This window comes from Rhinolophus sinicus, linkage group LG07 (assembly GCF_036562045.2).
Source record: "Rhinolophus sinicus isolate RSC01 linkage group LG07, ASM3656204v1, whole genome shotgun sequence".
Taxonomy (NCBI): Eukaryota; Metazoa; Chordata; class Mammalia; order Chiroptera; family Rhinolophidae; genus Rhinolophus; species Rhinolophus sinicus.
Window position 1 is genome coordinate 86,192,502 of NC_133757.1, and position 12,592 is coordinate 86,205,093.

The window sequence follows — 12,592 nt, forward strand, 5'->3', positions numbered from 1 at the left end:
TTTATCGACTGCAAAAGTATTAATAGGAACCTACTTCTATGGTACTACATTCATTTACCACTCATGTCTCTGCAGTTTTACCAATTGTTTTACATATATTAATTGATGGGTGTCTGTTTCTTCAATTAGTGTCAATCATTAGGGGCCTAACTTGTACTCTGTTTCCTAAGCGTTTTCAAATAAATGATAAGTGACATTTTCCCAACCTTGATCTGAAAATTAGCTGTGCCTACTGAGAAGGTACAAAAACATTCTTGGGTGAAAGGATCTCCCTTGAATAAGGATCTTTCCAATCAAAATCAGGAAGCGTACTGGCTTTGGCCCCAATGGACTAGGCAGTTGACACACTGCATTTTGTCTTCCATCCTGTGGAAATGCGCAGCCCTTACCTGCAGAAGTTCAGCATGTAAGAGTAGCGTGTAGGCAGCTTCCGTGTAGTTCTCACAGTCTCGGTGCAAATCCCGCAGTTTGTATAAGTATCTGGTAAGAACGGGAGAAGGGAGGCATTTTGCCGCTCAGGAGTTGATCTAGCATTCAGCCCATTCCACAGCGCCCATCTTTTCTCCCCCTACTCTTTTCTCTCAGGCAAAGGAATCCCTTACGTCCTGTCTTCCCACTGCTTTAACCCTTGGTGCCGCTTCCTGCCTGTGTGCCCTTCCTAGTTCATCTACCCCACTTTATACTCTCCGTTTACTTATTGCATTTTTTTATGTCATGGACCCCTTTGGGGAGCAAATAAGAGATAGGGAATCTCTCCCCAAGAAAAGGCATAGCGTTTGGGTCCAATGTGCTCCATGTTCAGGGCTTGCTGGACCCCAAACACTCCTTGGCAGAAGGTCAATTTTCATGCCTCTCCCAGTGCAGCTTTTCCTGATTGCCTGAGCCAGCGTCTTTCAGATCCTTTCCTGGAATCCCGACCTGGTCCTCCCTATGCCCTCCCTCGTATTGTACTTATTTGTGGATCTGCCTAAAGAGTTTACCCTTTTAGGGGGAGAGGGGCATATCACGTACTTTTTGGTGTCCCTCAAACAGCAAGCATGGTGATGGGGCTTAGCATGTGTTGATTGAAGGAATAAATAATAAAGCTATGACATAAACAGCAAAAGCAGAAATTCCCTTCAGCTTACCTTATGTATATGTCCTCTCTCTTCTTTTCTTTATAGAAATTCTACAAAAGAAAAAGATCACAAAATACCAATGTAAACCAAGAGTTATAGACTAGTTTGCCACGAACATGGACAAATAGCTACTTTTGCTTTTCAACACTGTCACTTCTCCAAAGAGTTTATCATGTTCCTTTCACAAATACTGCCACAAAGAAAGGAAGTGATGGTTTATAAAGAAGATAAGTTGAATAATTTTTTAGGACCATGCTTCTGAGCCAAGTGAGGGGAATCTTCGAAAGAATAGGTAGCCGGCTTATACTCGAGTCACCTGATTCTCTGATGTCTCAGGGAATCAGGGGTGGTGGGTTCTTGGTTTATATAAGCAGAGGAACATATGGCAGCCTACACCTCTGAGGTCTGTGGTCCCAGTAACATATGTCTAGGGAAAGACAGGACTGAAGAGTTCCACCGCCATGATGATTTCAGGCACCATTGCTTCACTCAAGATACAGTGTTTCTCATGCATGTTCATCTGTGCCTAATAATTCCAACAAGAAAGCAACTGCATGTAAACAAAACAGAGAAACAGGTGTGTGTGCGGGGGGTGGGGGTGGGGGTGGTTGACCTTCAGAAAGACAGTTAAGAGTTTATGTAGCATTTTGCATCCCTGCTTCCAATTTTATCCTCAACGTCTGTAGCTGTTGATAACTGTAAGTCCAAAGCTGAGTTGGCCGTTTCAATTAGACTCAGCAGGACAGACTTCATAAACGAGGCCCCAGGGTCCCTTTGTGTCTGGGAGATCTACTTAGAGCGGAGTTCTTGGGTGCAGGGATGGCCTGGCAGTGCCCTCCCGCCATACCAGGGGCTTGGCACATACCAGCACATTCACGGTGCAGCTCATCCGGTTTTCCTTGCTCTCGTCATGCATGACGATGGTTCTGTAGTCCAGCAGATTCTCTAAGAGGCTGCTGACCAGGAGCGCGAACACTTCTCCAGAGCTGGAGAGGTATTTATGTTTCCGGCAATGTTCTAGGAGCCTGGGAGGGTGGGAGTAGAGACAAATGCCCATGTCTCAGGCTGTCATTCCAGCACCACTCATGAGCACTGTCCAGGGTCCTAGGAGCAGGTGGTGAGGAGACACACACCCTTCACTCAACACAGTTACCCACGTTCTGTTTCCTGTGGAGCTTTAGCTCAAGTCCCACCATCACCTCATCACCTACAATCCCAGACCACCAAGGCCCTTCTTTGAACTTCTATTTGTATTTTTTTGGTAAATATAATAGAAACCGGAACCTTTACCCAAAGGTTTGTGTGTGCATCTGATAACTCTCCTCAGGTTGAAAGAGATCATCTTTTCTATGTTTTTATTCTCCCCAAAGCCTACCACTTTAGAGCATCTGGTGGGCATTCTGGAAAGCCTTGCATCAATGCCCCACCTACAGGAGCCTAGGAATCAAGCATATATCCAGACATGTGGCTCTTCAGGTAAAAGTGGTTATTTTCAGGGGAAAAAATCCAGAATTGTAAATAAGATTGAAGCTAAAGTTTTGGTCTAAATCCTCTTTCTTTGGATCCAAATATAGCAAAATTTCAATAGGGGCTTCTAAGATTAGACAATTAGAAGAAAAATTGGAGAACAAGAAAGAGAGAGAGAGAGAGAGAGAGAGAGAGAGAGAGAAATGGGTTCAAAGAGTTAATTCAGACTCCAGAATTATTCTTGGGCATTAGAGGTTTGTGCCTCATATTTTTCTGAGTTAGTGATCCAGGAAGAATGAAGAAAACAATGTAAGACCTTTATGTGAAAAGTCAGCAGTAGGAGTTTTAAAAAATGAATCTTTTATTATTTGTAAATATTGTGTGTGTTGGTACGTGTGGGCAATTTCTCCATGAACACCTATATGAGATAAGAATCGCAAAAGTGATAAATTAGGAGGTTTGAAGCCTGTTTCCACTAAATGGAAAGAGGATAAAAAGATCAAGTCTTATCATCCATTAAAAATAAGAAAGACATCTTGTTCTTGAAAATACAGATGAGTTATCAATTAATTTCTGAGTACCCAGTACTCTAGTTCCTTAAAAAAAAATCTTAAAAAAAAGAAAAACGAAGTGGGGAGCCCTGTCTGGGCACAAGCATAGTCTGGGCACAACACTCCCTCTAAACAGGTGAATAACGGAACGACCCAGGCACACACCCAATCAACAGGAGACATAATTGGTCAACATCATAAAAGCTCAGAGAACACAGAAATGAACTGTCTAGAGTAGTTACAGCCTGGAGGATGGGAGGATTTGACGATACTACTAATAATAGTAACCAGCACAAACACCAGAGCAGCCAACATTTACTCAGCATCAACTCCGTAACAGACACTACCATGTTTCCCTGAAAATAAGACCTAACTGGAAAACAAGCCCTAGCATGATTTTTCAGGATGACACCCCCTGAACATAAGCCCTAATGCATCTTGTGGAGCAAAAATTAATATAAGACCCAGTCTTATTTTGGGGGAAATACGGTATGAGAATGCATCATCTTAATTCATCGTCACAACAAAACCAAAATATAGATCCTACTATTGTAAATGGAAAAAAAATGAGGTGTTGGATATGTTAAGTCACTTGTCCAAAGTCAAACTCCTAGACGGTGGAGAAAACAGGATTTGAAGCTCGGTCTCTCTCTAATTCCAACATGCAAGTGTTTTAACTGCTCTTTTTCTAATTCCATATGTGCAAAGGAAAATTAAGAGGGACAGTACATGATGGGTGAGGGTCGGTGGGGTGTAGGGTGGTAATGTGAGCACAGAGAGGGAATGAATGGTAGCTTGGGGGTGGGGGGAAGGAAGGGAGTGAAAAGACCAACAAAGCTGGAGATACCATTAGTGTTCTTAGTGGTCATTTAGAGGGCATAAGGTATTTTAAAATGTAAAGTGGACCTTGAAATGCTTTTCCCTTTATCCTTTAAATTATTGCTTTGAAGCCATAATTAGAGGTACGAGCACTTTGGGTGAAGGTCATCAATTCAAACACTGGGCAAAATGTACATCTCTCCCTCCCTCCCTTTGGTCTGCTCTTAGTGGCCGGGGAGGCCAGCAAAACATTTGATTCACATCAGATAAACAAATGTCAGCAGTGGATGGTGTATACTCCACTGACCCCACTGACCACCCTTCGTAGTCATGACCCTGGTGATTCTGTGACTACTCAATGGGTCTGTCAGAGCAGTAGGAGACTGTTTTTCTCCATCACTAAATGGTGCCATCAACTTGAGGTTTTGTTTCTGAAATACTCACAGTTTTTCCAGAAGGACCTTGTACTGTTCATCTCCTCTGCCCCCTTCTACTTCTTGGTCCAGCTTGGTGATCAACTCATCCTCAAACTGAAAGCAGAGTTACAGTTTCACAGGAGAACGCCATATCCTTAGAAGAGGATACGAGAGACACCCGGCCAACCTGTCCAGATTTGGCCTCATCCCTTTATTAAATTGTGAATTATTTTCAACACACATAGAGGAAGATCAGACTTCACATGATCTATTAAGAGCATACCAAGGACGTGTCAAAGTTTTCTAAAGCAGTCTCGTGTTACTTTGTCCTTTGCTTGACATTTGCAGAAAAAAAAATTACCCCAAACATTATTTTCTTATTACAACTATGCATATAAAGTAGCTTCATGATTCTAATTTTCTATTTTTGGTTCTTGTCTGAGTCTTGGCAATGGGATTGCTTTATTTCTGATTTTGCAGAGCTTTAAAGCTGCAAAAATTCAATATTAATACACTGTAAGGACAGTGAAACAGAAAAAACATTAACAGGCAAACTGAGGTCTCTAAACTAGAGACCTCTGCATCATTCCCTTGATCCACTGTCTTAGTCTCTCAGCTATATTGCACCAGATAGGATTCAAATGCATGAAGTCAAATTTTAATCATCCAGAGATGGAAAGCTGCTTTAGGAAACACATGTGGCAAAAAGATTGTTTCTTAATCCTGGGTTGAAATACCTGCTTCGATTTCTAATTGCTCTACAAAATGAAATGTAAAAAAATAAATGTTTTTATATCAACTTTGATTTGTATAATTCAGGCTAAGACTTCTCTATATAGAAAGAAAATACACAAGAACTGACTATGTGGGCATTAGTAATATTATAGGTCTATAAGCTCTTACCATATGGAAATTGCCATTTCCACTGAAATTGAGCTCGCACTGCATCATATCAAAAAAAATGGGGATGGTGGCTTTCCGAAGCTCTACTTCAGGGGTCAATGTGACCTCCAGAATGGGACCCACCATAGACGGGATGAATTTGATTTTGTGGGGACCTGAAATGAAAGTAAGAAAAATATTACAAAATAATTTCACTGGAAGTAAAGGGTTACAGTCTTCCTCCACAGGGCCCACAAGAAAAGAAAATGTTTAGGTGGGTAAATCAACTCAATTTAGAGGTGAGTGACTAAATATTGTATTCTGATAACATGTGGATGTCACCAACAAGAGACCTACAAGTCAACGTTCACATCCACACACACAGACAAATACATCTCAGGGTTCCTGGAATGAAAATGAAAAAAGAATTCATCATGGGATGCTTATCGCACAGGAGTTGTATGTGGGTTTGTCCAAGTTCATACACTCACCCAGGTTATACCACATGTCCCGGATCCGAAAGCCGATTTCTTTTCTCATGTCCCCATATCTAGAAAGAAGATCATAAACCAAGAGAAAGATTTACAGTGGAAACGAGTACATATAATACAGTGACATGGGAAATAAAAATAGCCTGTGTTCCTCTAGGTGACATTTAAGTCAGGTTTTGAGGCAAGGTCACTTGAAGAGATAAGGTCCATAACTACACCAAGCCCCCAAAGAGAATGGATCCCCCCAGAAGAGAGAGAACTGCAACAGCAGGAGGCAGGCCAAGTGCAAATGCTGAAGAATAACTGAGAAGATCAGACTGACAAACTCATGGAAGGGAGAAGAGTGAGAAACACTCCACTTGCTGTTAAGCAAAGAAATAAAAACAAAGACTACTGAAAAGGATGATAAATGGGGTATGATTGATATAATAATGTGACTGATGTCTAACAAACATGCTGACTTTATATACTTATATTTGCGTAGCCCTTATCCACATCACACTGGGGAGCTCTGGACATACATTCTCAATGTGGGGGCGGGAATATTGTCTCCAAAAGGGTGAAAATTGGTCCTAAGCAGCCAAAACAAAAAAAAGAAGCTTTTGCTTTTTGTATAAAGTACATATATACATAAACAGATATATTTGTGGTACTAATATTTCATAGGGGGTGTGATGAGAAAAACAATTTCTCAAAAGTTTCCTTATAAGAGTCGATAACGAAAAAAAGGAAAGTTGAGAAACATTGACAGACTCTAGGGTGGAGGTGACTAAGAATGATCTGGAAATCTCTTAAAGAAGACATATGGCTGGGGCTACCCCACACCACACACCAGATCAGAGGCTGGGGCTTGGAAAAATGGAAATTCGGTGGGTCACAGCAAATGTTTTCAGGGAACTCTAATATGGACCTATAACTCATCCTACAACCATGGTTCTACATTTTCCATTCACGCTACTATTGTGCCAAACATGTCTTTTTAAAATTCCTCCTTTGGAAATGCCTTCAGATGCTAGTATAAAAATCATATTTAAATTTTTCTCTTACTATTCCATTTTAATAAAAATACCTAACCATTTTCTGATTAATTCACTAAGCCTATATGGTCAATGTCTGGAACATAATAGACAATAAATAACAATTCCTGTTGATTATTAATACTACTGTTGATGCTACTACTACTAAAAATAAGAGAAATCTCAAAAAAAAAAAGTACATTCACATTTCTATAAGCGTAATATATATAAATGTTATTTCCAAAGGTATATATATACTCTGTCCTCATGCATGTATATATTTTTACATGGATTGTATTTAGGCACACTTTGCTTTGAACAAAACCAGAATCATTAATCCTAATTTACCACTTTATTTATCAGACTTGGTGTTAACTAACTTCACTTATGAGTGTTCAACCAAAATCAAATCCATCCTTGAAAGAAATTATATCATTTAAGATCATCTCAACAGCGAGACTAAGGTCTCCACCTTAAAAATCAACTACCTTTCGGTGCCCACCCCACAAAGACATTTATAATACAGGTTTTACTTTTATCTTTGAAAACACAATCACTAAATCACAATCTCTTAGCCACCAATCTCAGTGTTTTGGGGCGGAATGAGAGATAGAAGGATGCTAGACGATTGGTTTCGGGCTCTCAGTGAACTCTAAAACAGACCTGAGATGAAAGCAATGAGAAGCTTCCCTACAGCCCTCATCACTCTTGCACATTAGTCCATTTTGAATTCCGAGCCAGGAATCTGGAAAGCCTATTTAGGTGATGTGTTAGACATGGCTTCTCTGTTGAACACTGAGAGGTATGGCGATGGCGCCAGAGGAGCCTACTTTGGGAAGCACGAGTGAGAAGGAGGCAGTGAGCCTATAATTTGGACAAGCTGCCAGCAGAGGCGCAGCTACTCAGAGGCGGGAGGACTGGCCAGCTTCAGGGCCTCTGCACTTACAGATTCTATAAAAAAAAAAAAAAAATGCGATGGGAGATGAGACCTTGAGAAAAGAGAGGAATCTGGGGAAATTTGAAGTCTATTATGTAATTAATTATAAGACGTATCTCACTAAGAACATGGTAGCCAGTGAATGGTAATTTCTACGATACCCCAAATCCTGCACTGAAGAGAAATGGAAAAATCACCTACCCAATCTTAAGCAAGTTTAAGAGGACACTTACTTTTTTACAATTTTGCTGCGCTTGGCTTGAGAGAAGGTTTCAAGCTGAAGGGACTCGTGGGTGAGAAATGCTACTGCCAAATGGAAGTAATTGTTCCAGAGCTGTTCAAAATTAATCGTGTGGGTGAAAAAAAATGGAAAATAACATTAATAAGAGTCATTGTAAAACAGTGCCACATGATAGAAAGCCACTTGCCAAGAATTAATGAAAAAAACAAAATAAAATCCACAAGACTTCTTTTTCTTTCTTGTGTTTCAATTATTCAGCCCTGAAAGTTTTAGCACTTAGTATTAAGCTTTAAAAAAAAAAAAAATCCAAACTATTATATTTGTCTTTACTCCTGGGATAAAGGCACACTGCTGCCAAGAAGTGTACCTATTTATAGTAAGTAGTTTGGCAATATGTATCCAAAGTCCTAAAATTATGCCAAATGTTTGAACCAGTGAGTATTTTGGGACTTTATCCTGGCAAAATAAATCATGGGTATTTAAAAATATTTAAACCAATGAAGGCCCTCACAGTGCTACTTAGCCTAACAGAAAATGGAAACAACCTAAATGTTCGTAAGAATTTAGGTAAATAAATCATGGCCCAGCCACACAATGGACTGTATGCAGTCATTACAAATATTGTGAAAATATTAAATATCATTGAGAAGGTCACAGAAAAAGTCAATAGAGTAAGAGGTTACCAAAGAAATGCACAAGTCGATTCCATTTTGGCATATACATATTAATATATACCAATATACATAGGTGCATACACATATACATATATACACATGTGTACATACACATTTACATGTATATGCATATATGTATATATAATCTCCTCTACTTACAACTCTCCACTTTTAAATTTCTATAGATACAAACAAAAGCACATGATACAGCAAAGCACATCACATACGCTGGAACACAAGCTCCATGACGGCAGGGACTTGGGTACCTTCACCAGGGCCTGTGCATATAAATGCTCTAATATTTGTCAGATGAATGAATGAATGAAGATGGAGCTAGTGGTCACCTGTTTGGTTATCGCTTTGGACTTTCAAGCAATGTATATGACCCGCTTTTTAGAAACTAAACCATTTGTAGGTAGAGGAATATCTGTGTGACCGTCTGCAAGCACATATGTGTATGTTATTTGGGTTATGTCAACAGAGGAAAGGAGGACAATTCCTCTTTCAATGTTCTTTTTTTTTTTTCCAGTTACATTTTCTACTATTAGTTATTTTTACGTGTTTTTTTTTTTTTTACACGTGTGAATTCTACAGAAAGAAGAAAAAAACCCGATTTGACTGTGTTTAGAGGACAGAGTGATGAAACTGTGTGCTTTGTGAAAGGAGAAAAGACAAGAAAACTTTTTTCTATTTTAAAATGATGAAATCTGAGGTGATGTTTTCCAAAATGAACGAGTTCTCTTACTTTGGCTGAGAATTCAAGGAACTCCTAGGTGAGTAGCATGCTTACCTGAAGTTCAAAGCTTGACTTATCCATGAAGCACTTTGTGAGAACCTCAGCAAACTGATTTATAGCACGGAGGAAAACCCTGGAGGAGGAAAACACTGGATAAAGAAGGCGACCTCAAGCCCATTGAAACACTTTCCATCTAGGTTAAAAACCAAAGCAAAGCAAACCTGGACTTGGCAGCATATAACCTTTAGATCTACCAAGGTCATTAGAGACCAATGACAGAGCAGTCTGCAGAGGGTACTGAAGGTTGGGTCAGTTTCTAGAACTGACTACAAGCACCATGCAAGGCTGCATCACAATTTAGCCAGCTGAAGGTAGAGCTGACAAGCCAGATCTCTTGAGCCTCAGACCAGGGCTCTTTATACTCTACCACGACACCTCTGTTTTAAAGTCTAGGATTTCTAATGCGAGTTTTTTCTCTAATCTGTACAGAGTTGGGAAGAGTTTTTCTAATCAGGACTATGTAGAGTTAATAATGCTTAAAATATGGGTGGCCAGATGGCTCAGTTGGTTAGAGCGCAAGCTCTGAACAACAGGGTTGGTGGTTCGATTCCCACATAGGCCAGTGAGCTGCAGCCTCCACAACTAGATTGAAGACAACGAGCTGCCGCTGAGCTGCCAGAAGGGCAGCCGGATGGCTCAGTTGGTTAGAGCGTGAGCTCTCAATAACAAGGTTGCCAGTTCAATTCCCACATGGGATGGTGGGCTATGCCCCCTGCAACTAAGATTGAAAACGATGACTGTACTTGGAACTGAGCTGTGCCCTCTACAACTAGACTGAAGGATAATGACTTGGAGCTGATGGGCCCTGGAGAAACATACTTTTCCCCAATATTCCCCAATAAAAAATAAAAACTTAAAAATTAAGAAAAGAAACAAAGAAAAAAAAGACAATCATAAGGAAGAGAAAATACATTTAGTGTATTTATTGAAAAAAAAAATCGCATATATGGGATCTGTGCAGTTCAACCCGCGTTGCTCAAGGGTCAGTTGTATTCAGAGTCCAATGCTTCAGGGCCTGCCACAGGCAGTCTTACCTGCTCTGAGTCATATTCATGACCATCCAGTCTCTGGCATAGACATTCTTTCCAATCAGATCCTTAAACATGATAAAAGTTTCCATGAGGAAGTCCTGCAGAGAACAAAGGAGGAATGGCTGGAGAAAAATTGGGTGACGTTTCATAAGCCTTTCCCCCAGCATAAAGACAAAAAGGAACACAAATTCAGAACAAAATAGCAGCCTAGCTTTTTAATACGGTTTCAGGGATAACAAAGCATCTTTAGAGCTATCATACAATTTGAATTTTACATCATATACTCTGATGAGAAACACAGGATGAAAAAATTGTCCACATTTTACAAATCATAAAACTGAGGCTGTGAAAAATTAAACCAGCTTGCTTAAGGTCCTAGAAACTAGGAAGCAGGAGAACTGGGAAGAAAACTTGGGGCTCTGGACCCCAAGTTTAGAGCCTTATCTTTAGTTCTCAGCTGTCCAGCGTTGCCTAAATTGATCTACTGCCCTTAAAATGAATTCACCAACAACTGTGAGCAAACTGACACTTCTAATAACTCTGAGCCCATTTCTTACTATTAGAACAGAACAAAAATAGCTATAAATAAGAAGCAAAGTCATGATTCTTCCTATTCCAGGAATAAAACCATGTGTAGCTTGGGAGAAGGGTCCTACATGGACTTTCAAAAGAGATTCTAGCTGTAGATCACGACTGTAACAACTAATAACGAAAGTCCAGTATAGGAAAAACAGCTATTCTACTTAAGAGGGGGCTATGAGTAAAAAGTAACTCAGAAATAGAACAATCGGACTAAAATGCCAAAGCTAAAAAGCTTTTAAAGCTTTCTTATTTATTAGTTAGTTAAATTTAGACATTTTCCACTTGGATTTCTGAAATGAAAATCCAGTCCAATTTTTCTAGCACTAAAACTGCACAGTTCATAAGAAGGATACCTTTTAGCAGAAAGAACACCGGCCTTGGGAGTCGGGAGGCCTGGGTTCTATTTCTAATGCTATTCCTTCGAGACGCAGGGCAAGTCCGTCAACTTCCTGCACTTTGGGTGCCAAACAGCACAGGGATGGGAGGACTTGGGCTCTAAAGTCCACTCTGCCTTCGACTCTTCCTGCTCTTAAATGGAGAGTCAGACTTTTCTATACTCAATTCTGACACCACAGACATCGTTTGTGAGTTTTCCAATTTTTCATCATGCGTATATGAAGGGCATTGACCGATTTATTTACTATTCTATTAAGGTTTTCTCTCCAATCCACAAGAATCTGTGGTTTGTGAAGCAAGGATTAAATAATAGATGCCAGTTATCCACTTCTGAGGCTGACTCTACACCCATAATAAAAGCCACTCATCACAGATAATCCCAGGCCTCCTTTTCTACCACTTCACAAAGTCTCTCAAGTGATCTGTTCAGGAGGCAGGGAGAGGCCAATCTACTGCAAGTCAAAAGGCCTTCCTGTATACACTACAGTTGTGATGACTACAGCTCCCTCATTGGGATAACAACCCTTTTTAATTAGATAATACAGGGGGAAGAGCTCACCATTGTTCTGGGAAACAGGAGTTCAACCTGTTTTTTTGCTAACTGAATGGAGACAAATTGTCAGTAGATTGAATTTAGTATAACTTCCCTTATTCTACCTGCTTGATGAAAGAAATTTGGAAAAAAAAAAGTCACAAAACTACTTTTATATTAATTTTATCTTATACGACAATAAAGTCGTTATTATAAATAGCTGGTCTTCATAGGCATTAACTACATGCCAAGCACAAAGTTAGGCATTTTCCGTGTATCGATTCAATCTATATCCATTCACATTAACCCTCAAGATAGATACTGTCTTACAGATGAGGGAACTGAAGTTTAGTGAGGTGAAATTTGCCCAAAATTTCACAGAAGGGAGTGAAAGAGCCAGAATTCCAACCCAGATCTGAGTATTCAAAATCCTGTGCTCTTCAACCCACTAACCATCTGCCTATGGAGGAGAAACCCTGCTACCTACAGCTTCTCTCTCTCCCCCTCCTCTCTTCACTTCTCTAGCACTGGTCTCGGCAGGCACACCTCCATCGTCTCTGGGTTCCTGTGCCCTGCTGCCTGTGAGAGCATGGCCTCCGGGAGGCCCAGGCAGGCCTCCAGATTAAGCCACATGGTCCACTAC

At 40.2% G+C, this 12,592-nt stretch overlaps 1 protein-coding gene across 2 annotated transcripts in view; it reads right to left on the bottom strand.

The window, feature by feature from the left end:
- The window catches only part of DOCK5 (dedicator of cytokinesis 5), a 187,581-nt gene that overhangs the window by 32,336 nt on the left and 142,653 nt on the right, over positions 1-12,592 (bottom strand). For both annotated transcript variants that reach the window (XM_019714857.2, XM_074338224.1), the window contains 9 exons: positions 10,443-10,537; positions 9,403-9,481; positions 7,931-8,031; positions 5,745-5,803; positions 5,275-5,429; positions 4,400-4,485; positions 1,984-2,143; positions 1,128-1,168; positions 390-480 (listed from right to left, as the gene is read on the bottom strand). In XM_019714857.2, the coding sequence (XP_019570416.2) occupies positions 390-480; positions 1,128-1,168; positions 1,984-2,143; positions 4,400-4,485; positions 5,275-5,429; positions 5,745-5,803; positions 7,931-8,031; positions 9,403-9,481; positions 10,443-10,537 (867 nt within the window). The remainder of the gene's footprint in view (positions 1-389; positions 481-1,127; positions 1,169-1,983; positions 2,144-4,399; positions 4,486-5,274; positions 5,430-5,744; positions 5,804-7,930; positions 8,032-9,402; positions 9,482-10,442; positions 10,538-12,592) is intronic.